Here is a 27,537-nt window from a genome sequence, read left to right on the forward strand (position 1 = left end):
GCCATTTCAAAGCAGCTGCAGGTCCCAAGATGAACAATGCAAACAGTTGTTTGTAAGTATAAAGTGCATGGTACTGTTTGGTCACTGCCACGATCAGGAAGAAAACGCAAGCTATCACCTGCTGCTGAGAGAAAATTGGTCAGGAGGGTGAAGATTCAACCGAGAATCACAAAAAGCAGATCTACCAAGAATTAGAAGCTGCTGGAACACAGGTGTCAGTGTCCACAGTCAAGCGTGTTTTGCATCTCCATGGACTGAGAGGCTGCCGTGCAAGAAGGAAGGCCTTGCTCCAAAAGCGGCACCTTAAGGCTCGACTGAAATTTGCTGCTGATCACATGGACAAAGATAATACCATCTGGAGGAAAGTTCTGTGGTCAGACGAAACAAAAATCGAGCTGTTTGGCTACAATGCCCAGCAATATGTTTGGAGGAGAAAAGGTGAGGCCTTTTACCCCAAGTACACCATACCTATCGTCAAGCACGGTGGTGGTAGTATTATGCTGTGGGGCTGTTTTTCTGCCAATGGAACTGGTGCTTTACAGAGAGTAAATGGGACAATGAAGAAGGAGGATTACCTTCAAATTCTTCAAGATAACCTAAAGTCATCAGCCCGAAGATTGGGTCTTGGGCGCAGTTGGGTGTTCCAACAGGACAATGACCCCAAACACACATCAAAAGTGGTAATGGAATGGCTAAATCAGGCTAGAATTAAGGTTTTCGAATGGCCTTCCCAAAGTCCTGACTTAAACTCTATTGAGAACTTGAGGACAATGCTGAAGAAACAAGTCTATGTCAGAAAGCCATCAAATTTAACTGAACTGCATCAATTCTGTCAAGAGGAGTGGTCAAAGATTCAACCAGAAGCTTGTGGATGGCTACCAAAAGCGCCTAATTGAAGTGAAAATGGCCAAGGGACATGTTACCAAATATTGGCGCTGCTGTATGTATATTTTTGACCCAGCAGATTTGATCACTTTTTTCTGTTCACCCATAATAAAGTCATAAAAGAACCAAACTTCATGAATGTTTTTTGTGACAAAGAAGTATCTGTTCCAATCACTCTATCACAGAAAAATCAGAGTTGTAGAAATAACTGGAAACTCAAGAGAGCCATGACATTGTTCTTCACACGTGTATGTAAACTTTTGACCACAACTGTATGTATATGTGTGTATATACAGTTGTGGTCAAAAGTTTACATATACTTGTGAAGAACATAATGTCATTGAGCAAAAAAGTTTGAGCATCCCTGCTCTACACATTCAAACATCACATGCACATCTAAATACAAGGCATGTTTTACAGGTTGATGTTCATCAAATGTCCTGTTTTCCCTCCAGGTTCGAGGCATGGGCTGCAGCTCCTTCTCGTTACTGTTTGACGACATAGAGACGGAAATGTGTGCCGCCGACAAGCAAGCCTTTAGCTCCTTCGCCCACGCGCAGGTGGCCGTCACCAATGAGGTGTACCTGCATTTAGGAGACCCAGAGACCTTCCTCTTCTGTCCCACAGGTTAAAACCCGTCATGATTTAAGAACACAATGAGTTTGCTCCTTTTTTGATACTCTGGTATTAGCCCTCCTTGCTGAGTGTTTTGGTGATATCATGGCATAAAGAATAGAAATTGAGTCATACCTCTACTTACGAATGCCTCTAGGGACAAAAGTTTCAGGTTACAATTTGTTTTTATATGCAAATGAGTCACTCGAGATATGAAAAAGATCCAAGTTACGAAATCCCCCAAAAAGTAAATGCATTTCCTTATCCGCTATTTAACTTTATTTATTTTTCTAAGTGATTAAAAACCGTACAAATGCAATGTAGCACATTTTTCACTCACACACACAGTACACGTAAAAGTCTAAAATGTACTACAAAGTGGACGGCTTTTGGCCCTGGTAGAGCGGGCTCTTGCCGCCATCTGGCGGACAAACACGGGTATTACATCTATAATGGCCGCATTGGGAGATATTTCAGCGGCGCAGCACACATTTTCATATGCTTTACTTATTTTAAGACATTGATAAATCATTTCCTTCCGCCGGCATGTATTTTCAAACACACACACACAGGACACGTGAAAGTCTAAAATGTAGTACAAAGTGGACGGCTTTCGGCCATGGTAGGACGGGCTCTTGCGGACAAACACGAGTATTACGTCTCCCACTATAACGGCCGCAGAGGGAACTATTTCAGCGGCACAGGGCCCAATTTTATATGCTTGTTATTCATTTTAAAACATTAATAAATGACACTTATAATTTACTTTCATTTTTGTGTTTCCCCGCACATCGTTCATACAAAATTGGGACACTGACCAATTTTAAAGGGTTTAGTTGGTAGTTGTGTGAGGACTGTGGAACGAATGAGAGAACTTGCATATAAAGTACACCTCTACTTACGAAATTTTCAAGTTACGAAAAGTCTTGGAACCAATTAATTTCGTAAGTAGAGGTACCACTGTACATCTATCACAAATGGTGTCTTGTAAACCTGCGATTTTTCACTTAGACATTTCAAAAACAGCCATCAAGTTCAAATTCCTTGATTTGTATCCAAACGTGTTTTCTTTTACCAAAATCCAGATTATTGTGCTGCATTCTGCACCCCAAACGTGTCTCAGTCATCTTACCTTCACACTGTGGGAGACGAGCTGCTACCGGGCATAGACGTGCTGTGGACAGGTAAACAGAAACACATTCAAAGTTTTTTTTCTGAAGTGCTGTATATTTTTGTGATTAGTCTAAATTAAACTCCTCTTTGTTGTGATTATAGGTCCAAAAGTGGTCTCCCATAAAATTTCAGTAGAGTCCATAGAGGAGGTGTCCTCCATCCTCAAGAGGGCGCCAGTAATCTGGGACAATATCCATGCCAACGACTATGACCCGCAAAGAATTTTCATGGGACCCTATAAGGTAAATATTGATTCATGGAACACAATATTTGCAAAAAAATGAAAATAAAGTGGAACATTTACCTACACCAGGGCTTTCAAAAAATACAACTTGTGGGCCAAACAGTTTATGGAGTCTGCACCAAATTATGAAAATATGATTGAATATGCCTCTCAGAAGCGGCTTGAGACCAGCCTGCATTTTGTTGCACTTCTCAGATTCAACATTAGATGGAGCTAGTCACTCAAACAGTGCCCCTTAATTAGCTCAGTGATCAAAACCTGACACATTGAAATCAAGCGGACAGCGTGGAATAACAGTATTTTTTTTCTACATGAATTAATTTAAATGCAAAAATAATAATCCAGTGTTCTAAATTGACCTATGTTGGCTGCTGTGTTTTTTTTGCCATTTCAGTACATTTTCCTTTTGGATTGAATTGGATAACTTTATTCATCCCGTATTTGGGAAATTTCATTGTGACAGTAGCAAGAGGGTGAGAATGCAGATACAGGAAAGGCATAGTTACACATAGTTACAAGTTAGACAATACAGTAGCAAAGGCCGCAGAACAACAAAGCAAAAGCACAAAGTACAAAGCAAAGTATATGGGATCATTAAGAATCACTAAATCAAATCATTAAGACAGAAAAGCAGCAAAAGCTTGTTTCAGTAATGGAAATATAAATGCAATATATAAATATATATTTTGGAAATTATGTATACGTCTGGATTATGATTTATAGCAGTTAACCCATTCACGGCCATTGACAGTTATACACATCAAATGCATTTCAACTTGGAAGGCTGATATTGATTGATTGGATGTCATCATCTACAGCAGTTAATAAATTCATTCAACTTTGGAATTTAAAAATAAATACACTTAAACACCCTTGACTTGCACAATGTCTGGTGGTGTATTTCGAGAAAACAGTGAAACTAGAAATTAAAACTCCCACTTGTGTGTTTAGATTAAATTAGATAACTTTATTCACCCCGTATTTGGGAAATTTCACTATCACAGTAGCAAGGGGATGAGAATACAGACAGGAAAATACATTTTTGACATTATAGTGGGACCTCGACATACGAGCAATTTGAGATACGAGTAAAATTTCGGGCAAATATTTATCTTGAGATACGAGACAAATTTTGATATACGAGCAGACAATGGACGGGAAAGGCTGCTCATAAGAACATAATGCTCACTGTCTTTCTGGTCGCAACTCCCTCGTGTAATGTCAATGAGCACTGGGCTGAGCGTTGCATTTTTTTCAGTTTTTTTCCGTTTGTCAGTGCGAATGGCATATATACTACTTCTCGTTGGTAAGTGGTTGTGCGTTATCCTATTGTGAGGACATTTGTGTGCATCATTTTTGGAATATTTTGAAGGGAACGCAAAAGCAAACAACCCTCGATAGATTGCATCTGAAAGTCAGGGTGAAGGAGGGGCAAATAGAGCCGGGAGAAGAAAGGTATACAATTTTATAACAAAATTAGAATTAAATTTAGTGCAAGGTTAGATTAAATTTATTTTGAGTGTCTGCATCATAATCCAAGTTCATTTAAATTAGTTTGTTATGTTACGAGTGTGTTGCCGTGCAAAAAGTCCCCGGCCCCCTTTCTGTCCATCTCTCTCCCCTCCGTGAAATCTGTCTAATTTTAGTGCTATTAAACCACTAATTATTTGTTACTTTGTTAATATGTAGATGGTGAATTAGAACAAATAATGTTTTCCCAATCCAATATCCTGTTTTGGGTGTTTTTTCAGAGGGTTGGAACGAATTAATTTGTTTTTTGTTCATTTCTATGCGAAACGTTCATTTGAGTAACGAGTAAATCGACATACGAGCTCAGTCCCGGAACGAATTGAGCTTGTATCTCGAGGTACCACTGTAAATAAATAGGTAATAAATAAGTGAGTTCATTTTCATTTTCACAGGATCGTCCAACTGAGCTCATCCCCAAACTAAGAGGCGTGCTCACTAATCCCAACTGTGAGTTTTATCCAAATTTTGTGGCAATCCATACTTTGGCTATGTGGTGCAAAGCTCCTGCTGATCCAGCACCCAGGGATGTGGAAATGGGTAAGCTCTTTACTTTAACCACAAGGGAGTCGAATATAATGTTTTCCATGTCGTTATTCCCACTCTTGTGTCTTACATCAGGCGAAGAAGAGCAGGACCCCTGCTACAGCCCCCAAAAAGCCTTGACACTGGCCCTCGCCGACTGGTTAGAAGAATTTTTGAACACAGATCAGCCTACAGGTAACATTGACTCTCCACACTCATTTCAAAAACCTTTGACTCAAAACTTCCATCCTAAAGTGGTGCGTTGGCATGCTTTTGTAAATATATACAAAAATACGTCTTAAATTGGTGGTTTTCAGCGTAATCCACCACATTTCTGTTTGCAGTTGGGCAATGCATTACCCCAAAAGGCCTACACGCGGCGCTAGGTTTTCATAAATCTTGGTTGAAGTTAATTTATGTAAATGATGCATGATTACTAAGGAAGGACTAAAGGGTATTTTCTCAGAGATTTTACAATCGTAATCATTCTTGCAAAAACCATGATTACTTCAATAATTATCGGATTTCAATTTGTCTTTGAAATATTGGATAGTTTACATTAAAGTATAGTTAAGGAAAGCAAGAAAATATTACTTAAATTGTATTTGTTTACCTCTATTTCAAGTTTTGTTGGAATGGCTACATCTTATGTATTCAAATAATAAATGCAACATTACAGTGGTACCTCAGGATACGAGCTTAATGCGTTCCGGGACTGAGCTCGTATCTCGATTTCCTCGTAACTCAAACAAACGTTTCCCATAGAAATGAACTAAAACCAAATTAATTCGTTCCAACCCTCTGAAAAAACACCATAAACAGGATATTGGATTGGAAAAACATTTTTATTTGTTCTAATTTGCCATCTATTAACAAAGTAACAAATAACTAGTGGTTTAATAGTACTAAAATTAGACAGATTTCACGGAGGGGAGAGAGACGGACAGAGGGGGGGGGGGCTTTTTGCATGGCAACGCGCTCGTAACATAACATAGACAAATTTAAATGAACTTGGATTACAATGCAGACACACTCAAAAATAAATTTAATCTAACCTTGCACTAATTTTGTTATATAAATTTTATACCTTTCTTCTATCTTTCTCTATTTGCCCCACCTCCACTCTGACTTTCAGACGCAACCTATCGAGGGTTGTTTGCTTTTGTCTTCCCTTCAAAATATTGCGAAAATGATGCACACAAATCTCCTCACAATAGGATAACGCACGACCACTTGCCAATGAGAAGTAGTTTTATACTCCTCTCGTATTAGCGATTGCCCTGCCATTCGCACTGACTGACAGGAAAAAAAACACAGAAAAAATGCAACGCTCCGCCCAGTGCTCGTACACTCTCGCGTCCGCTGTATGCTCGTATATCAAAATTTGTCTTGTATCTCAAGATAAATATTTGCTAAAAAAAATTATCGTATGTCGGGGCACTCGTATGTCGAGGTATTACTGTATACTGATATTATTTATTTCCATCACATTGTTTTCTAGCTTGCTTAAAGAAAGAATCTTCAGATGAGGAGCCCATGCAGACAGACCTCGGAGAACACTCGTATGTACCCGGCCCGGGAGAGAACCCACTTTACACAGCCGAGCCGCTAACCTTAGATGACCTGAAGTTGTTGTGCGAACTCTTCTACCTGCCTTATGAACACGGCGCTACGGCCAAGACGATGTTGCACGAGCTGAACTGGCTCATAAGTCACAGTCAAGCTGAGCAGGTCCGATTGCGCCGTGACCCTCACAGACAATTCATTTTGCATGCCCATTCTTTGTGTAAATCATCCACAAATATTCCATTAATAATTCTAATCTAAGGATCTTGAATGCTTTTATTGTCATTATACAAGTAGAATAAGATTTAAGACTTCATCATGAAGTGCGCAAATAACAACAACAATATTCAATAAATAATAATAATAAATAAACAAGTAGTCAGCAACACAAATAGTCAACATAATTGAGTGGTTGGCAGCATATGGAGTTTTTGTGCAGTACAAGATAAGTCTTGATTAGGTTCTCCCGTGACCGGACATTTCGTCGAAAGACGTTTGGTCGACCGGACGTTTGGTCGACCGGACGCTTGGCCGACCGGACGCTTGGCCGACCGGACGCTTGGCCGACCGGACGCTTGGCCGACCGGACGCTTGGCCGACCGGACGCTTGGCCGACCGGACGCTTGGCCGACCGGACGCTTGGCCGACCGGACGCTTGGCCGACCGGACGCTTGGCCGACCGGACGCTTGGCCGACCGGACGCTTGGCCGACCGGACGCTTGGCCGACCGGACGCTTGGCCGACCGGACGCTTGGCCGACCGGACGCTTGGCCGACCGGACGCTTGGCCGACCGGACGCTTGGCCGACCGGACGCTTGGCCGACCGGACGCTTGGCCGACCGGACGCTTGGCCGACCGGACGCTTGGCCGACCGGACGCTTGGCCGACCGGACGCTTGGTCGCCGGGTTCGCTCGCTGTCAAATTATGACAGACAGTTTACTGTTGATATTTTAATATTAGATATTTAGATATTCAACTCACTCTCTCTCTGTCATGATTATAATTTTGAGAGCTGGTTTCAACAGTAACAACCCGGCGACCAAACGTCCGTTCTACCAAACGTCCGTTCGCCCGAACGTCCGGTTGACCGAACGTCCGAGTACCGGTTCTCCTAGGTGCACAACTCGAGTTGAGTATGGTGATGATTGTTGGGAAGAAACTGTCCTTGAGTCTGTTTGTCTTGGCTGTTATGGTCCTGCCAGCAGGCAGCAGGTTGAAGAGGTGGAAATCTGGATAAAAATTTATTCTGAAATAAGATCGGTGGGCAAACTATTCCACAAAGTGCTGCAGTGGGTGCGGGTTTTCGTTCCAACACTTTTTCACCAATGTTGTGTCCTACCAAAGGCGATCAATAGATTCTTATCCACAGAGAAACCTCATTGGTTGAATAGACTGCGCTGGATCGGTTGGAACAAAAAATCTGCACCCACAGCGGCCCTTGAGACCGGTTTGCCCACCCCTGCTTAAGATTCATGGACAATTCCACTCGAACAGAGTGTAAATGACCCTGTGCCGTGCTTCTAGACTTCCGAATGGTGTTCCACAGCGCGGCAGTTCGACGACATGTGCGAAGCTGTGGTGCGCATGTTCAACCGCCTGTCCAACGTGCCCAACCGGAAGATTTTGTATGACCTGTACAACTACATCTGTGACATCAAGAGTGGCGTCAATCTGGCTCAAGCTTACGTGAAATCACTAGGTGAAAACCGTTTTCTGACGGCTTTCAGTATTTCCTGTTTCGGTCTTAACATGAATATCGGCTGACCTTTAGGAGGTTTTGGCAAACCATCAGCCCAGCTAATGAGTGCTGATCCAGAACCATGGGGATTCCGAGGAGGCCTCTCAGGAGAGTTTCAGGTGGATTAACCTAATTGTTCATTTTCTTTTGTTTCTGTCCAATAGCATTATTTATGTTTCACTTGCAGAGAATGCTGCCTGGCCACGGAAACAGAGACCTGTTCAAATACCAGCCCAAGACGTCAGTGTACTGCATAAGGCCTTACTGCGCAGAGGATAAGGTGAGGTGTATAGAATACAATAATCTTCATTGTTATTGTAGAAATACAACAAGATTAAAATTGCATGAATAAAATAGGACAATAAAAAACACATACAGTAATACCTCGACATACGAGTGCCCTGACATACGATCAATTTGAGATACGAGTAAAATTTCGAGAAAATATTGATCTTGACATACGAGACAAATTTTGATATACGAGCATACAGCGGACACGAGAGGCTGCTCATAAGAACATCATGGGTACTGTCTTTCTGGTCGTAACTCCCTCGTGTAATGTCTCTACGAGCACTGGGCGGAGTGTTGCATCTTTTCAGTGTTTTTTTCTTCTTGTTAGTCAGTGCGAATGGCGGGGTGATCGCTAATACGATAGAAGTATAAAACTACTACCCATTGGCAAGTGGTCGTGCGTTCTCCTATTGTGAGGACATTTGTGTGCATCATTTTGGGAATATTTTGAAGGGAAGACAAAAGCAAACAACCCCCAATAGGTTCCTTTTAGCTGCAGCTGAAAGTCAGGGTGGAGGCGGGGCAAAAAGAGCCAACCCGGGAGAAGTAAGGTATAAAAATGTAAAACAAAATTAGAATTAAGTTTAGTGTACGGTTAGATTAAACTTATTTTTGAATGTGTCTATCGTAATTCAGGTTCATGTAAATTTGTTTATGTTACGAGCGCGTTGATAAAAAAATAATTTAATTTTACACACGACATTAACATGTCCCTTTTTTAAAAGGTAGAGAATATGTACTTCGTTTCCCCTCTCATATTAAAAAATAATAACATAATAACAAATGAAATACAAAATGAATAATGCAACAGTCTATATATTTGCTGTTTTCCCTCTTTTATCTAGACGACAATATTTAAATAGAAAGGTAATATTCTTCTGCACCCCGCAAATAAAAACAATTAAACAAGAACTTAATTGCTGTCAAAGTCTCAGAATAATGAATTAATTTTCAAACAAAGCTGGCTGGTCTGGCACAAAAATATATTTCATATTGTACATTTTTCCTTCATTCTTTAAAGCTTGTGGGCACTCATACAATGAAATGTATCTTTGGGTACATGATGTACAATTTTCTCACTGTATCAACATTGAACTCATTATGACAAACTTCAAAATCAGCCAAACTAGCCAGTTTTCATTTGCATAAAGGTTAATTTAAATATGACATTGCTAACAATATCCCCCCCTCTCATCTTAAAATCGCCCAACCCAACCAATCACTGCCAACTGAACTTTTTCCATTTGCTCAATCTTCCGTTGCATTGTTGTCTCTTCTAGCTGGACGTGCAGAAAATTTTCGTTCAAATGCAAAGAGAGAGACAAATTAAACTCTCCTCCACCACAGAGCCCCCACTTATTAGCGATATGTAAGTAGCTAAGACATGTAAGAAGTTACCGTATTGTCTCGCGTATAAGTCGCATTTGTAACCAAAAAAAGATGACTGAATCAAGGGTACGGCTTATATGCGCACACGACTTACAACATTGCTATACTTTTTCACCAGTAGAGATCGGCAAATTACCATTTACTATTTGTGGTTATTTTCTGTTTTGCAGTAAGAAAACAACCATTACTGAATGAATTACTAACTATGTTATGATATTGACCCTAATAATGTGCTTTTTATTAATATAGTATCTCAGAAATACCACGTGCCATGATTTTTCTTAAGATTTTCCCCTTCAAAGTAACCTATTTGCACTCCCTATTAAAACCATGAATATGGATGTGAAAATTGTGAATCAGGAGGCGGCTTATACGTGAGAAATTGTAAAATTCGACGATTTTAAGGCACTTTTAAGGGTGCATCTTAGATGACTGATTTGAACGGGTCGCTTTCAGCCTGACAACAGGTGAACTCGCGCCAAGCCCACAGTGTGCTCTGGTTCTGGAGGATGACTTTGGTGTGTGTGGCTACATGCTAGCCCTTACAGATGCTAAAGAAGCTGCTGCCTCAATTCAGGTGATCATTTAGAATCGATAAAAGCACTGAAAAATAGATCCATTCCAAGCGTGGCTGCTTTATCTTTCACCTCCAGAGAGACACAAGCGACTCCCTATTTGAGGAATTCCCATCATTAGTCACTGGACAACTGCTACCGAGGGTCGTTGACCCTTCCCCTGCCAAGCAAATGATGGGCCAGCTGTTGACGAGCATCAGGAGCAGTGGTAAATGGACACATTTAAACGTTCAAGCGGCCGCAAGATGGAAACATTTTCTTTCATTTTCAGGTTCCAGAGGCGTGTTTTGTGAATTGAGACACACTGATCGGAGGATGCTCGACTTCTACACCAAAAGTAGCTCCTTTCGACCTCTCGAAATGGCCGGTCTACCTCCTGATGTGATCGCCATGGGAACCACGCTATAAACGTCATTTTGCGTTCAAATATAATTGGTTTTATTTAGAAATTCGCAAAAGCTTCATGAAAATGTGCAGTACATTATTGCAGTCTTGAGAGGTACGTATAAAAAACGGTGAAAGTTAATTCTAATTTTTGTTTTGATTTAGGTGAATCAAGCATGTCATGCACAAACTCAGGCCTTTTTCAACTTTACTTGGTTTTGATTACTTGTAGGCCTTTTGGCAACTTACAAACTGCCATTTTAAAATTTGTTGTTTTTACTACGGATAAAAAAATGTGCTAAGTGTCGTATGCATTTATTTGAACCCTTTCCAGTTTGTACAATGCAATGGTTGAAAAACCTCAAAATCAATTGTTTCCCAATATAATTGCATATTCTCGGTAGCACTTCATGTTTAAATCAAGTCCATTAGTCACATAATAAATGCATTTATTCAGTCAATCATCATTTTAGAAAAGTGAATGTAACATGGAATTTCATTACATTGAAATATCCAACAAAATAATTTTAAATCACAAATGAAAAAGGAATCCAAACAAACTAAGAATAGTTTTATTTAGTTTTGTTTGGATACAAAAATATATTAATAGGTTTACCTCTAAATAAAACAGCTCTTGCTCTAGTTTGCATTATATAATCATTAGGTCCTGCATAAAATATAAATATAAATATTAAAGTTACCTGTAAAGACAAAGAGACCACTTATTTCAAGTAGTTTTTCAACATTCAGTAATGTATGCATATCAAACACAGATTTTGACTGTTCTCCTGAGAGTCTGACCAGCAGCTTACATGCAGGAGGAAAGATTTCTGTTTTTGTTTGTGCTAGTTTCAACCATAATCAAGAGTACCAGTGTGCATGAATGAAGTTGGATTGTTTTTTTATCCTTCATTGTTAACTATGAAGGGGATCAAATCTGAGAAAGAATAAAAAATAGCAGTGCCATTACTTTCAAATAAACTCCAGTCCTTCGTACTTGACATCTCCGATTTTTGTTTCAGGCAGCAGCACCCGGCCGTCGAGCGTGAACGCGATGACGTAAGAGGCGACCTGGCCTGCGTCTTCCTCCGATTTTAGCGCCAAAATGATCTGATCGTCCGTGTCGGGAACAAACTTAAAAGATGAAAAGCCATGGGTGGGATTCAGAGGACCGACGCGCTGCGTCGTTACATCGCTAAAATCGGGCCGACAGGACAGCAGCAGATTGGTAGCGCGGCGCTCGTCGGCGCTCTCGTCGTAGCGCTGGTGACTGGCGCGGCGAGGTAGGAAGAACCAACGTTGAAGCCGCTCGCTCCATGCCGCAGATTCGTGGATAAGATAGCCTGTGGTAACCATAATAATGACAATGTTGAATGCCTCAAGACTGAATATGGGTCACAATTGAGGACATTTAATATCATACCTGTCAACCTCTGCCGATAACTGCCCTTATAAATGATTATGATTCCCCTTACAAACCCCCAAAAAACCTTACAAACACCGTACGACTCGTACGGTGCATTTAAGCTAAATTTAAAGTCGATGTTATGTTACGAGCGCATCCATCAAGTCTCTTTCCCGTCCTTTCTCGGGCGCACCGTGTGTCTGAACTGAGTAATGTCACATTTTAATATTGAAGATCATAACCACTAGATAGGTATTTGTTACTTTGTGAGTTAGTGGTGAATTGGAACCAATAAAAAGATGTTTTTCCATTGTAATATCCTGTTATTTGGCAGGGTGGGGGTTGGTCAGAGGGTGGGAACAAATTAATTTTTATCTACTAGTTCATTTCTATGGGAAACATTGATTTGAGATACGAGTAAATTGACATCCGTGCTCGGTCTGGGAACGCATTAAGCTCGTATCTCAAGGTATTACAGTAGGCAATTTCAAGACCGGTGACCAGAAGTCACAAATAAAAGTCGATTGGCGGCGCTTTTGAATAGGCTCTTTAGGTATTTACTATACTTAGGATTTACATTTAAGATATATATTTAGGATTTACATTTAAGATATATATTTAGGATTTATATTTAACATTTTGATTTATGATTTAGATTTAAATTTAGGAGATAGATTACTAAGCACTTATTAAGTAATACATATTCAAGTTGTTAAATATTGCTGTAAATGTGCAAAAAGTGACTAAAATTTTCATACCATATTTTAAACTTTGTGTGGCGCTAAATGTGAGCAAATGTTGCCTCCATTTTACCAAAGCGCAGCATTACAAACGGTGCCACAGAATATTATGTTTGAAGGTTCCTCTCATGAAAAAGGTTTCAATTGGATCTTGCCCAGATTGGCCTGTGTAATATATTTGTATGGGATTTATGGAACAATCAGGGATGTCACTAGGTTCTTTTGACTGGGAAGATTTAGTCCCCGGGAGGGGCAAAACATGCTCATTAATGTAGTAGACATTAAGCAAACAAAAATCTCAAATAAATAAGAACTGGGTAATAACTTTGCACAGATTTTGTATTATGGGATCTGTAAATTTTCATGCTGTTTTCATGTTTATAACATTAACAACTCACTAATATTTTCTTAATAATTGAAGACATAGTATGGGCCTATTATGCAAAAACCATTTGATGTGAATGGATTTGATACTTATACTCTACCCCAAACACCAAAAAAATCAGGGGCGGGAGGGCAAAGACCCCCTAAAATCGGCCTAGTGGCGCCCCTGGGAACAATCAATCTGGTGTGCTAGGTTAAAATTATTGCGGAATATGTAGCAGAAAGGCAAAAAAGTGTAGTCTTAATTTTCAAGAATTTTAGAGCCAACATGTCCTCCAATTTCAGAATGACCCGCAAGGTAAAAAGTGTCGCAACCTGGTGGCTTGATCCCCGCAGCACGTCGGAGAGCGTTGTAGTAAGGCACCCAGTTCTTATGCTGGACGTCGCCGTTGTATCCCACCACTTTGACCCACTGTGGGTGCTCGTTGACGACCTCTCCGGTGGTGGTGGTCCACTGCTTGCCAAGACCGCCGACGTACAGGCGCTCGTCTTTCACTGCGAGCCACTCTGCCTTAAAGCCTGCAAATGCACACATCAACATTCAACTGGGGCTGAATTTGGGACTGAACCAAATTGATTCACGTCTGACCTTTGGAAACAGATCCATTGCCATCGGGCAGGATGACCCAGGGGACCGCTTGCCTCCCCTCGATCCTGTACACCACGCCTGTGCGGTCGTCCACGCTGTACAAATGCCCATTGAATGCCACTAGCTCCGACAGCTCCATACCTGGAAAATAGACCGCACAGTATGAAATTCACTGCCACGTGGACTCATCGTAAACCGTCTCACAACCTCGGCCTTTCTCCGCGAGGTGACTATCCAGCGTGATGATCTCCTGGTCCCATTCGACACTCAGTCTTTCACCACGCTCTGAAACGGTCACGTAACCCCTTTTCATGTAGCTGAACCACGTGCGGCCGTCAGGTCCGCGTGACGCCGTGTCCAGGTCCGCGATGACTGCGATGCGGTACTTGACGCCAAAGCTGGTCTTCACGGGTGGACTTAGAGGATATGTGCCGTTGTAAGGTTTTTCCCATTCCCGCAGCCTGGAGGAACTCTCCATACTTCGTCTGTGAGTCTCCCTGAATGTGCGGTCGTCGCCGTGATGATACATTTGTAAACTGTTGCTGTAGGAACGAAGGGACGGATTGTCTCCGTCCCCTCCAGTGTGGTAAAGGTACAACGAGAGGACTAAAGCCAGCAGGGTGACCACAGCGATTGCCCGCCATTTGGGCTTAAAGCGGGGGTCCCAGGTAGCGACTGGCGTCATAGATGAAAGGCCCAAGGGGATTCCTCGGACTCCCAGTGCAAAAATACTCATAGAAGGTTTTTCTTTATCCTCATTGCGGTGCTCCGACTGTAATTTTTGCCTGGTTTAAAAAGAGCAAAAGGGTCAGTACGTAAAATCCGTCAAGAATAGATTGTGCCTAACCTGAAAGGAAAAGAGCAGATGATACAACAAATAGTTCTAAATTGATTTTGCGATCAGCCCACAAGATGGGATTCGGTACAAAATTCATGTCATTTCAGCCCCAATGTGATTTTTGCCCGCCGTAAATCAAACTACTGGGCAAATATGTTCATCGTGTAGGGAAAAAACTGCTTCGGGACAACCCTAGACCTAAACCAATTCTATCCATTTTCCATTCCACTCATCCCCACAAGGGTGCTGGAGCCTATCCCAAACAACGGTGGGCAGTAGGTGGGGGACACCCTAAATTGGTTTCAAAACAGTCAATCACAGGGCACATGGAGATTAACAATCATAAACACACACATTCACACCTACTTAAAGTGAAAATTGTGAATCAGTGGGCATCTTATATGCGAGAAATTGAAAAATTCAAAGATTTTAAAGCAATTTTAAGGGTGCTTCTTATACGCGAGTAAATATGGTAGATTGGTATTGGCCTTTCTTGAAGTACGACCGGCCAGTATAAACAAATCAATTTAAAACTGGGTTCTTTGAGCTCAGATGTTGTCTTTGTACCACAACACCAAGTTTCTATTGATATTTACTAGAGAGAATCCAGAGCTCGAAAAAACCTGGATTCTTTTTTTCAGTCATAACAAAGTTAAAGTATTTCAGTAATATTAAAAATTTAATGGTGGCTCGGTGGCAGAGGGGTTAGCACGTCGACCTCACGGTTTTGGGGTCCTAGGTTTTGAACCCAGGTCGGTCCTTCTGTGTAGAGTTTTTATGCTCTACCCGTGCTTGAATGGGTTTTCTCTGGGTACTCCAGTTTCCTCCCACATCCCAGAAAACATGTTTATAGGCTGGTTGAACACTCTAAATTGCCCCTAAATTGTCAGTCTCCTTGTGCCCTGCGATTGAATGGCCACTAATTCAGAGCGTCCCCTGCCTAGTGCCTGAAATCAGCTGGGATAAACTCCAGCACCCCCAAGACCCTTGTGAGGATAAGCGGTTCAAAAAAATGAATGAAAATGTATTTTATTTAATGTGAAAATAATTCCTGTTTGTGTGATTTAATAAAGTTCAGTGCTTGCATTCTTCATTTTTAACACCAATTTTTACCTACCTCTGACTACTAATAATTGGTGTCAATCCTGAAAAACCCATATCGGTCGATGTCTCCCTTGAGGAACACTGAATTTTTGGAATTGTCTGTACCTTATGGTCCCACTGTATCATTATTACAGCAGTTGATTTATTTATTCTTATAAAACAGTTAGAGAATGTGAACACCTTGACCCTGATACGTAATACTCATTGTTTCCTTTGCATTCAGAATTCAAACCTAGAGGACAAGTGATCCTCTGTACTTCTGCCCTGATCTTTTTGCCAGATACACACACACAACGATTCTTCAGTTTTTCCCCACATGCAACCAACAAAGAATGCCCTTGTTACCATTGGCCATGACCCATATTTGCTATGGTTTTGCACCACCGACTCTCCCCTATTTTCGCCCCTCTGGGTTAGATTACTGTATCAAAATATGTTGCTTGCGTCCCTCCAAATCTCTGGCAAGCTAAAACGTTGTGTTGTGTTCACATTCAAACCAAGTATTTAAGACATATATATAATTTCTATAGGTTTGATTTTGAGTATTTGCTCAAAATGTCTCATCACGTCTCATTTCCTGAAACGCTTTATCCTCACTAGGGGCGCTGGAGCCTATCCCAGCTGACTTCAGGCCAGAGACGGGGGACACTGAATTAGTGCCCAGCCAATCACAGGGCACAAAGAGACAAACAACCATTCACAATCACACTCATACCTAGGGGCAATTTAGACTGCCCAATCCCCCTACTATGAATGTCTTTGGAATGTGGGAGGAAACCAGAGTACCCAGAGAAAACCCACACAGGAGAACCTGCACACTCCACACAGGTGATCCGACCTGGATTTGAACCCAGGTCTCCCACTGTGACACCGACACACTAACCACTCATCCACCGGGCTGGCCTGCTGAAAATATATAAAATATTTTCATTCTTCCAGAGTCATTGACCATAACTGTGAATATAAATGCATCACTGGTAGACGTTCAATTAATTGGAATTTGTTAATTCGCTGCCAGTTAAGATGACTATTCGATTTCGTTTTATTTTGAAGTAGTTGGAATTGTGATTCATACATCCGGTTTCCTGCTAAGAGTATTTCGTCATTGTCGTAATAACGTTATTTTTTACGTATGGACGAACATTTTATTCAAGATGTTTTCTGTAATGTAGAAAACGTATAAATGTGTGATACTTTTAATAACAACGAAACCACTGAAGCAAATACGTTTACGGCGTTTCAGCCGAAAGTATTTAGTGAGGGTACACAAAGCCACCCAAAGACAAATAACAATTACATAAGCAAATAGTCAAATGTGAACGTCTACGGTTCCCAAATTAAAATCACATCCATGAACTTAACTGTGGTGATTCAGTTAAAGCGAAAGTGATTTTACGTTGTCCAAAAAAATGTACACCCGTAAGAATAATATAATATTAAGTCACGAGTATAAAGACTAGCTCACCAAAACTAACCTATTAGTCATATCTATTTTTGGCTAACGTTTCTTTTTTTCAAACGATTCAAAAACAGAAAAGCATTGACGAGTTTACCGTCAACTTCAGAACTTTCGCCATTTTTAGTGCTAAACTGCCAGCAGTTTCAGTGAAACTTTTCTGACACATTCTAACCTTTAGTACTAAATACAAAAATAACAAATGTTAAACTTTATTGGCGTACCTAGCGTAGATGTTCGTCTTCACGTAGTTCGGCGTCAAAGTGTATAATTTAATGAGCTCGCTGTTGCAGCTGCCGCAAGGCGTCTGACTTCATTTCACGCCCTTCTGTAACTCGTCTTGACCATCGATAACTTAAATAAGTTTAGACAAGTCAACAAATCCCTTTTTGAACATATACTTTGATAACACCAGAGAAAAGTACAAGTATACTGACATGAAAAGTACAGTTAAAGTTTACCTGCCTGTCGCTAATATAGACCTTTCTTGGAGCAACATTCATTACCAGTGAGTAAATATAAAACAGATACAGTATGACTCAACATTATATGGAATAACCCCTGAAAAAGATTATGTCTGCCTCATCCCGCCTGAAGCAGAAGTCTTATTTTTCCTCCTTTTCAGAGTAGAACATGAATGCAACACACTCCAGTGTTTGTGAATGCCTGCTGCATTAAGAGCAGTCACTTTTGTACCTACTTATATGACCACTTATTCATGTTGACTTATCATTTATTTGTGCACTTCCCTACTTATTTATTATTTATTATTTATTTATTTGTTGTAATTTGTGCACTTCGTGGTGAACCTTTAAATCTCATTATATACTTGTATAATGACAATAAAATCATTCCATTCCTTGTAGGCAATATTTAACACTTGGGAAAGTTCTATTTTACCTTAACATTTGATATTCTTTCAGCTTGTATCTGATGAGCCATTTTATGTTGTCAGCGCTGTTAACATTGAGTTTAATCTTGTTATATATTACTACACATGTGATTTGCAGTACTTTATGGTATGGCACTATTGTCTTTTTGAAAATATTGGGAATACTGTGAAATATTTTTCTGCTCAATATATAACAAAACTCTTTTGCCACATCATTGTCATGTTGTGCATTTCTTTGTACATGCACCGGTTACTGGCTGTTTTTTCTAACTGCCAGGATAAGTGTTTAAATAAAAAGTTCTATTAAGAACAGGCATGTATAATTTTGCATTCATTTAAGTTCACGCAAATTTAGTTTCCCTATTTTACATCATAAGTCCATCATGTGTTTTGCAATATCGCACTAAACTTTACAAGAGTGATGTATTAGCAAAATAAAATTACTGCCTATAAATACAATCAAAATTCTTCAAATAAATTGCTCTTATTAAACCACGCATATGCCTAAATTATGACGCGGTAGAGCATAGAAAAATTGTAAATTGTGTTATGAAACCTTTGCGTCTCACAAATTACGTGATACAATTGCTATGTATTCAACTAATGGCGACCAGTTCAGGGTCTATCCGTCTTTTGCCTGCATACTAGCAAAAATGGGATCCTGGACCCTTGTGAGAACGATGGAAATGGAAAATGAAATAGATGTCATGTAGAAACTTGTATTTTTTTTTTTAGAAGAGCATACTCAAGATCAATATTGCATGTTTTTTCCTCACTAAATACTAGTGTCTTACTTTGTTGTAGAAATGACCACCTAGATTGATGTCTAATCAATTTTGACTGGGTGGGTCAGCAGTGATCGATCGATCGATACAAACTTCTTCCAGTTGAAATGGATTAGCCATCTATCCCCATCAATACGTAAATTAATATGCTAAATTCTCAGTGTTAGTATCTTAATCAAAGGATGGCTAAGTTTAATGTCAAAACAATCCAACATTAAAGTAGAGATAACCTGATTTGTAGTAATTGAATCAACATGTGTCAAACTATGTCAAATCTGCACCCATTTTAGGCCCAATCAGGTGACATTAAAAACCACAAACTTTGAATGTGAAACAAGTGAAATGACACATTTCATTTTTAACATAAAAAGTGCTTGTTGTAACTATCCCCTCCAACTTGTTTCCATACAGACACATGTATGTCGATTGATGACACTTCCACCTCAGCTCTTCCCCATCATCTTCATCAGGAGCTGCAATAGAGACAGTAAACATTAAGAACATTATCTTCAAAAGACCTCCAAAATTACGTTTTCTAAATCATTACTAGATATATTACAAGAAAGACGATTTATGACTAGTTTTAACGCTACGTTTACGCTTTAGTCATCTGTACAGGGTATCGAATCTTAAACTTTGTTACAAGTTATTGTAGAGATAAAATGATTTATTATTCAAAATCATTATTGCAGTACTCTTAGTAACACAACTTGTAATGGTTTACTGTAGTACCTTTGTAAGGTGATAATTGCCATCAACCAGCTGCTCTATGATACTGAAGTGGTCAGTATTCAACACATCTTCCAAAGTCACATTAAGTCCAGTTGACTTCAGAGTCTTTAAGGAACAAAATGATAAAGTCACAAGTATAGAAACATATTTCATTCTCAACACCTGAGTCATAATTTTCTTCTTAAATACAGTATGGATAACCATACATCCAGTTTTAAATTGGATATGTTGTTCTTAAAACATGGTTGAACTATAGCAGTGCACGATGTTTTATGAACAGCGATAGAAGGATTTTGAAAGGCCAAATGATTGTCTTTCCACCTGCAAAATGGCAAACCAACACATCTGCAAGACTGAATTATGGGAAACTGACATTGTAGTAATCTTCTGACTGCTTGCGAAACTCAGTTGAGTCATTCTCAGCGACAGCTACAACAATGTGGCAGCCTGAGGAAGAGAGTTTGAGCTGTGGAATTAACTTGCTTGGGCTGTTTCTTTTTGCCACCTCCCTGCCACCAGAAAATACAAGTGCAAAAATGTAAACAATCTCAAACAGAATCACGCACGTACAAACACAGTGATTTCATTAGACTATGAGCACATAAAGATTGACATTACAGTGGTACCTTGAGATACGATCTTAATTCGTTCCGGGACAGAGCTCGTATGTCGATTTATTCGTAACTCAAATGAACGTTTCCCATAGAAATGAACTAAAAACAAATTAAATAATTCCAACCCTCTGAAAAAACACAAAAACAGGATATTGGATTGGAAAAACATTTGTATTTGTTCTAATTCGCCATCTATTAACAAAGTAACAAATAACTAGTGGTTTAATAGTACTAAAATTAGACGGAAGACTTTTTGCACGGCAACGCGCTCGTAACATAACAAACAAATTTACATTAACTTGAATTACGACACAGACACTCAAAAATAAGTTTAATCTAACCTTACACTAAACTTAATTCTAATTTTGTTTTACATTTTTATACCTTACTTCTCCCGGATTGGCTCTTTTTGCCCCGCCTCCACCCTGACTTTCAGCTGCAGCTAAAAGGAACCTATTGAGGGTTGTTTGCTTTTGTCTTCTCTTCAAAATATTCCGAAAATGATACACACAAATGTCCTCACAATAGGATAACGCACGACCACTTGCCAACAAGAAGTAGTATGCTCCTCTCGTTTTAGCGATCAAGCTCCGCCATTCTGCACTGACTAAGGGGGAGAAAAAAACACTGAAAAAATGCAACGCTCCGCCCAGTGGTCGTAGAGACATTACACGAGGGAGTTGCGACCAGAAAGACAGTGGCCATGATGTTCTTATGAGCAGCCTCTCGCGTCCGTTGTATGCTCGTATATCAAAATTTGTCTCATATCTCAAGATAAATATTTGCCCGAAATTTTACTCGTATCTCAAATTGCTCGTATGTCGGGGAACTCGTATGTTGAGGTATTACTGTACTACAATACTTACTCAGTCATTTTCAACGGGTCATTGACGTATGTAGACAGGATGGGCAAGAGGTCATAGATACCACTGACAAGAAAGGCACCTAAAGAATAATAAAACGAATAAGATCAAATTTGTGTTGTTGCTCTTTTTTCTTAATTTCCTTTTTTTACAGGCGCAATAATTTAAGAAGCGCTTCACCTTTGATTTGAGGTACGGTGCTGTACTGCGACCAATCAGTGGAAAGAACCATAGCAGCAAGGTGAGCACCGGCAGAGTGGCCACAGAGATACAAGCCGCTAAAAAGAAGAGTGTCATGTGACCGAGACGTGTCATGTCGTATTTGTGAGAATCTTGAGGACTACCTGATATGTGAATACTGCTGGACAACAGACACAACACTTCTTCGCACCTGAGAGACCATCGAGTCCATGTTACCTGAGAGAAAAGACATTATCACGTACAACCCTGCTGCCCCCATAGGCTGGATTTATACCATGTCAAAAGATACATTTCAATGCTTTTTTTTAATTCATACTGCCATGACACACATCCAAATTGTCTCACTTGAATAATGTAGTGTAAAATTAGTGTTTCGCAAACACTGTGCCATGTGTGAACGATGATCAGGTGTTCTGTGGGTAATTACACGTGATTACATTGTAATATTCGGAGAGAAAATTTGTAATATTATGAAATTACAATTGAAATATGACGAACAATAAGCAAATATTGTAATGTTGCTAGATTCAAATCGTGATATTACAAAATGTAACAAATGTTGTTGCTTATTTTTAACGTGAACTAGAAGTTGTTTGGTTTCATGGGCCTCAACTTTAGGCGACGTTAAGTCTGCTTTTTGCGTAATACTGAGAGATTAAAGTAATCTTGGGAGAAAAGTCATAAAATTACGAGATAAAATCGGAACATTACTTAGGTTTACACCATGTGAACAGGAAGATGCTCGGGGTCTGCGCATTTCAACTTTTGGCAACATAAGGTCGTGGGAAAAATTAGATTTTGAACTACCGTATATCCTCGCATATATGCTGTATTTGTTGCTAAAAAAAGACAAAATCAAGGGTACACCTTAAATGGGCACAAATTACACTTGACATGCACAAAACTGCAAGGCGACAAAGACAAAACTGCAAGGTGACAAAGACGAAACGCCATAACGCAAGACAATGTGGGCGATATGGTCATTTATTTGAAAATAGAGAAAAGATAAAGAGATAAAACGGTGAACAAAATGTATTTTAATGTCTATGAAAGAAATTTAAAAAAAAAACGTATCTTGCATAAAAGGTGAAAAAACCCACTTGTGCCTGCCATTACTTGCTCAGGGCGCCGCCATCTTATCGTAGTTAAACGTGATCTAACTGGCCAGACGCGAGTAGCCTTGATACATGTGTTCGTAGGGTTTACAATGTCAGCATAACCCAATGGTTGTTAAGGCTGATCGAAGGTCTTGCGGTCGATCATTAAAATATCAGCCTAAATACCTGCGTAACGTGTATCTCATGCTATTATTGCACGCAGAGACTTGGTTAAAAGTAGACCGCTACGGACACACTTCCTGGATGTACTGCTCACGTGACTTCCTTTTTGAATTTGTCTACGTGCAGGCAACACCCATTCGGAATGTGCAATCCAGCAGACGACCCCTTCAATTCATACAGTATCTCAGAAATACCACGTGCGATGATTTTTCTAAAGATTTTCCCTTCAAAGAAACACATTTGTACTCTCTACTAAAACATTGAATAGGGAGTTGAAAATTGTGAATCAAGGGGCGTCTTATACGCAAGATATGGTAAAATTCAACAATTTTAAGGCAATTTGTACATAGACGGCTAATATGCGAGAAAATACAGTACTTTTTGGGCATTTATTTGATTCCTGTTTATAAAGCTATGATGAGAATGGCTTTGTATTGTTAATATGGGTGAGCAACACTGTTTTAAATTTGAAGATTTACAGCTGGTGGTATGCCTTGAGATTTTTGCAACGCAAACTGTGTGTGACAGCTCAAAAATGGTTGACAAACACTGGTGTAAATAAAGCCAAGGGTACCATCAGAAATAGACACTACCTCTGGGCGCGATGTCGTAGCCAACCGCCACTACTACTACACCTTTCTCGGCCAGTGGGACTGCCATAAATCCGGACTCCTCCTTACTACAGGAGCATGTCAAATGTAACCAACAAGAAAAATCAGAACATTTGCTATCCTTGTGGTAGAAGCAAAGCACATACCTGAGAAACTGCCAGTATCCACCATGAAGGTAAATAACGAGAGGTACGTCTGAAAAATAGGAGAGCATTATTAATACTCGAACACAACATTGACGAGTTATGACTGCTCCTCACCGAGGGACTTGGTGGTAGGGATGTAGGCATCTAATTTTTCACCTTCACCTTCTCCGTAGGGAACGTTGAGTAACGTTTGAGCCAGATTGCGCGCCCGCTCTGTTCCTGCATGTCAAAAAAAGTCAGAAGAGGATCCTTTGCCAATTTCAATCAATTTTAACCGGTCTAAAATCAAATGCTCTTTCATTCATGTGCAAAAGGGTGCATGATTCACCTGTGTATAATATTTGGAACATTTGTTTGGCTGTTTGTATTTCTAAATTACTGCATTTTTCTGACTTCAAGTCATACCAGCCAAAGAATACACAGTAAAAATGAAAAAACAAAACATATAAGTCACACTGGAGCAATGTTCCCTCTAAGCTGCGCGTGTGCGCAATTGCGCACTACTCTCGTCGTCTCTGCGCAGCAGCAATCATATGGATGACCGGATGATTCGCCTAAAGACGTTTTGCCGACGGACGTTTGACAGACGGACAGGTCGCCGAATGAACGTTGGTTCAAAAAGTGTTTAATGATTAAATACAAATACTGGTATTTGTATTTAATCATTAAACGCTGTTTTCAGCTGGATTTGACCGAATTTGAGAGCATTTTGAGCCGTTTGGCGAATGGACGAATATAGACGTTTTTTGCCTCCATCGCGACATTTTACCGAGGAATTATCTTCCCTGGGCTCCGTTCTAATGTCCAAAGAGCTCCAGTATTTGTATTTAATCATTAAATGCTGTTTTAGGATGGATTTGACCCGATTGCTGTCATTTTACGGCTCGGTTCTGCTACATCTGCCCGCCCAAGAGTGCTTATTCCCGGGCTGCCATTGATGGTAGACTAACATTGATTTTTACTATAATTTGGACAACACCGGCGGCGGGCCGGATTAAAAATCCTAACGGGCCGTATATGGCCCGCGGGCCGAGGTTGAAAAACTTGTACACACACCATCCGGGGGCGGGGCGAGCGCGCGAATCCCGTTTCGGCGAAACCTCCGTTCGGCCGAATGAACGTTCGGCGGAACGTCCATTCGGCGACCTGCCCGTCTGTCAAACGTCCGTCGGCGAAACGTCTTTAGGCGAATCATCTGAGTACCGATGATGTCGCTCACACTGGTACTCAGTGCGCTCAGGGAGGTTGTCTTTCTGCTCAGACCAACAAAAAAATAGAGGGAACATTGCACTGGAGTATAAGTCGCCTTTTTGGGAGGGCAATTTTTATTTTGTCAGAAACCAAGAACAAACATATGTTAAAGTCACAATGGTAAAATGCAGAACAACAGGCTAAATCTGTTAACATATTTTTCAGATAACCATAGCCTAAAAAAACAACATAGTGATCAGAGAGGAAAAAAATACATATACAGTCATACCTCTACTTACGAATGCTTCTCGGTACGAAATTTTCAGGTTACAATTTTTTTTATATGCAAATGACGAAAAAGACCCACGTTACGAAATCCCCCCAAAAGTAAATGCATTTCCTAATCCATCATTTCATTTAGAAAATATTGTCGCGGATGCATTGATTCTCACTTTAGAACATTGCTACCCCCTACTGTGCTCTCATTCTATTTTATATAATGACAATAAAAGCATTCAATTCAATTCAATTGGCTGTCTCACAACAACCACTCTCCATGTTTCAAGATTCTCTCTTACATACCGGTCCACCTCGGCTAAATGCTCCACTTATTAATGATTGCATTTCGCCTGATTAAGCGATTAAAACCCATACAAATGCAATGCGGTACATATTTTCACACACACACAGGGCACACGTAAAAGTCTTAAATGTACTACAAAGTGGACGATTTTCGGCCCTGTTAGAATGGGCTCTTGTTGCCATCTGGCGGACAAACACAGGCATTATTTCTCCCAGTATAACGGCCGCAGAGGGAACTATTTCACCAGCGCAGGACAGATTTTCATATGCTTTATTTATTTTAAGACATTAATAAAGCATTTCCCTTTAATTTTCTCTAATTTTTGTGTTTCCTCACATCTTTCATACAAAATTGTGACACTTTGACCAATTTTAAAGGGTTTAGTTTGTAGTTGCGTGAGGACCATGGAACGAATTAGAGTATTTACATATAAAGTACACCTCTACTTACGAAATTTTCAAGTTACGAAAAAAGTTCTGGAACCAATTAATTTCCTATTTAGGAGGTATGACTGTTTAAGTCACACTTGGGTATTAGTTGCAGGCCCAGCCAAACTATAAAAGAAAGTGTGACTTATAGTCCGGAAAATACAGTAAATTTACAATTAAATGGCTTTGAAGAAGCGGTGTTGTGACAAAATTTGCTTTCCTAAAATCTTGACAGGGGCAGAGGATTTTTTTAACCCCTCACAAAGCGCTCCTTTATCTCACTGACCACTATTACGGGTGCTAGGCATTCAATCCCTTTTAACTGGGAGATTGTTTATTATCCCCACCAACTCAAAATGGGTTGGATGGCTAGCGTTGTCAATGGCACTGAAACATCAGCATTCACAAACACTCTATCTAGGTTAAATAAATTGGACATCTATCATCGTCAATGGCATCCAAAGTGTAAAGTACTATGAAAATAGAATTTAGAGTGATAGTTGCAGTCGTAAGCAGTGTGTTTATGTGTTTAAGTGCATTTATTTCAGTGTCTTTATTGAGTTTGATTTATTTAATAATGGACAGCACACGCTAATATTCATATTTATGTTAATCACACATGTAAATATGTAAGTTTTTCAAAATTTCCAAATTTAGTCCCTTGTGCACGTTGAAGGTAAATGATCACACACATTAATTACTTATATAGTATTTTTTTTAAATATACCATGTTGATTAGTAATTAACAAACGTTAATAGAACTACGCGCTAATATTTCCCCAAATCTTGCCAAGTTTGCGATGCCCCTTTAATAATGCTGGTATAAACCCATTATTATTTGATCATGTCCACATATTACTAATGTTTAAAAAAAACATTCAGTTCGTCAGAAAACATTTCCGGATTGTAGATTAAAAATAGTGATTAATTACAAATGAATGACAACGACATTGGCTTCCTACCTATCTGTATACCCAATTACGTTTCAGTGTAAAAAATTGCCCAGGAATCGTGGTTGATTCAATAATAAGGGACCGACCGACCTTCCTTTAAAGTCTTGACGTGGCTTTTGATCACATCGTCTGCCGCCATCCTGTGCGACCACCGGCTGGGTGAATATTGCCTTTCGAGCTCCTAGTTAAACAGGTAGTGGTGGTTAGTGTTCTGGTGAACCGAACCGAGCCGAAAAAGACTAGCTAACGCCATAAAACAGCACTCGGCGTCCGACATCATTATATGGAGTAACGCTATGCGAAACAGCGCCCCCCGCTGGTGAAGTAACGTAACCCCCCAGGTATATTGCATTTATTTAAGCTAACTTGAATCCTAGTTGACAACAACAAAGCGTATACTATACAGCCTTACATCTTTCGTCATTGCAGTCCAGGATGTCATTTCTTGAAGCAGTTTTGTCGAAACTCTCTTGATAGGACTAAATCAACGGGAAACAGCAGTTGTGTGGACTATTTTGAACTTTAGACCCATGAGGATTGTATACTTTACTGCAACTCCCGGGAGTGTAGCACCAAATTAGTTCCTGTGGTGTACTCAGCCAATGTTTGTGGCCCCCTATCCATTCGTGAAGGGTGTGAGACACAAATAAGATGGCCCCAATTCGTTTACATATTTTTTTAATTAATAAAAATTATGTTAAAATGTGGATTAGACCTGGTTTGTCAGGTCTACTTTTCCTCCTCGCCAACGATACGGATATTGTGCTATTGTCGATACTATACTTCTTCCGATCAAAATTGGCCCTAGAAAACAATAGAATTGCATGTT

General features: G+C 40.0%; 3 protein-coding genes across 5 annotated transcripts in view; 1 reads left to right on the forward strand and 2 right to left on the reverse strand.

The window, feature by feature from the left end:
* Nucleotides 1-11,587, forward strand: part of ogal (O-GlcNAcase like) — a 15,577-nt gene extending 3,990 nt beyond the window's left edge. The window contains exons 5-17 of the mRNA XM_077605777.1: nucleotides 1,341-1,512; nucleotides 2,586-2,684; nucleotides 2,776-2,915; nucleotides 4,840-4,984; nucleotides 5,066-5,164; nucleotides 6,471-6,700; nucleotides 8,061-8,235; nucleotides 8,308-8,393; nucleotides 8,462-8,554; nucleotides 9,846-9,934; nucleotides 10,411-10,531; nucleotides 10,608-10,737; nucleotides 10,801-11,587. Coding sequence (XP_077461903.1) covers nucleotides 1,341-1,512; nucleotides 2,586-2,684; nucleotides 2,776-2,915; nucleotides 4,840-4,984; nucleotides 5,066-5,164; nucleotides 6,471-6,700; nucleotides 8,061-8,235; nucleotides 8,308-8,393; nucleotides 8,462-8,554; nucleotides 9,846-9,934; nucleotides 10,411-10,531; nucleotides 10,608-10,737; nucleotides 10,801-10,937 — 1,716 coding nt within the window. The 3' untranslated portion in view covers nucleotides 10,938-11,587. The remainder of the gene's footprint in view (nucleotides 1-1,340; nucleotides 1,513-2,585; nucleotides 2,685-2,775; nucleotides 2,916-4,839; nucleotides 4,985-5,065; nucleotides 5,165-6,470; nucleotides 6,701-8,060; nucleotides 8,236-8,307; nucleotides 8,394-8,461; nucleotides 8,555-9,845; nucleotides 9,935-10,410; nucleotides 10,532-10,607; nucleotides 10,738-10,800) is intronic.
* Nucleotides 11,588-11,807: 220 nt separating this feature from the next.
* cant1b (calcium activated nucleotidase 1b) lies at nucleotides 11,808-20,186 on the reverse strand. 3 transcript variants are annotated; one of them, XM_077605779.1, is made up of 6 exons: nucleotides 19,839-20,186; nucleotides 17,895-19,579; nucleotides 14,239-14,816; nucleotides 14,032-14,172; nucleotides 13,758-13,961; nucleotides 11,808-12,256 (listed from the first exon to the last, which is right to left on the reverse strand). In XM_077605779.1, exons 2-6 carry the CDS (start codon nucleotides 17,930-17,932, stop codon nucleotides 11,886-11,888), a joined length of 1,332 nt encoding a protein of 443 aa, XP_077461905.1. In that variant the 5' UTR covers nucleotides 17,933-19,579; nucleotides 19,839-20,186; the 3' UTR covers nucleotides 11,808-11,885. The 3 variants fall into 3 exon arrangements, with proteins under 3 accessions (XP_077461905.1, XP_077461904.1, XP_077461906.1); XM_077605778.1 differs by having other exon boundaries at nucleotides 17,891-19,579; XM_077605780.1 differs by lacking the exons at nucleotides 17,895-19,579; nucleotides 19,839-20,186 and adding an exon at nucleotides 17,654-17,872.
* Nucleotides 20,187-20,201: 15 nt separating this feature from the next.
* On the reverse strand, nucleotides 20,202-27,530 carry afmid (arylformamidase). Its single transcript, XM_077605786.1, has 8 exons — nucleotides 27,121-27,530; nucleotides 26,799-26,889; nucleotides 23,668-23,772; nucleotides 23,554-23,602; nucleotides 23,390-23,475; nucleotides 21,660-21,732; nucleotides 21,496-21,593; nucleotides 20,202-21,397 (listed from the first exon to the last, which is right to left on the reverse strand). The coding sequence occupies exons 1-8, from the start codon at nucleotides 27,148-27,150 to the stop codon at nucleotides 21,315-21,317; spliced, it is 615 nt and encodes a 204-aa protein (XP_077461912.1). The 5' UTR covers nucleotides 27,151-27,530; the 3' UTR covers nucleotides 20,202-21,314.
* Between the last annotated feature and the right edge of the window lie 7 nt (nucleotides 27,531-27,537).

This window comes from Stigmatopora argus, chromosome 7 (genome assembly GCF_051989625.1).
Source record: "Stigmatopora argus isolate UIUO_Sarg chromosome 7, RoL_Sarg_1.0, whole genome shotgun sequence".
NCBI classification, from domain to species: Eukaryota; Metazoa; Chordata; class Actinopteri; order Syngnathiformes; family Syngnathidae; genus Stigmatopora; species Stigmatopora argus.

What these genes read in the sequence shown, in the direction of transcription:
- cant1b (XM_077605779.1), bottom strand. Translation starts at nt 17,932, where the DNA reads ATGAATGTTGCTCCAAGAAAGGTCTATATTAGCGACAG. An exon ending in CAATGGATCTGTTTCCAAAG is followed by an intron (nt 13,962 to 14,031) that starts GTCAGACGTGAA and finishes GTGCATTTGCAG; the next exon opens with GCTTTAAGGCAGAGTGGCTC. An exon ending in TGCGGGGATCAAGCCACCAG is followed by an intron (nt 12,257 to 13,757) that starts GTTGCGACACTT and finishes TGGTTACCACAG; the next exon opens with GCTATCTTATCCACGAATCT.
- afmid (XM_077605786.1), bottom strand. Translation starts at nt 27,150, where the DNA reads ATGACATCCTGGACTGCAATGACGAAAGAT. An exon ending in CGTCAAGACTTTAAAGGAAG is followed by an intron (nt 23,773 to 26,798) that starts GTCGGTCGGTCC and finishes TTTGACATGCAG; the next exon opens with GAACAGAGCGGGCGCGCAAT. An exon ending in CACCGTACCTCAAATCAAAG is followed by an intron (nt 21,398 to 21,495) that starts GTGAAGCGCTTC and finishes ATTATTCTTTAG; the next exon opens with GTGCCTTTCTTGTCAGTGGT.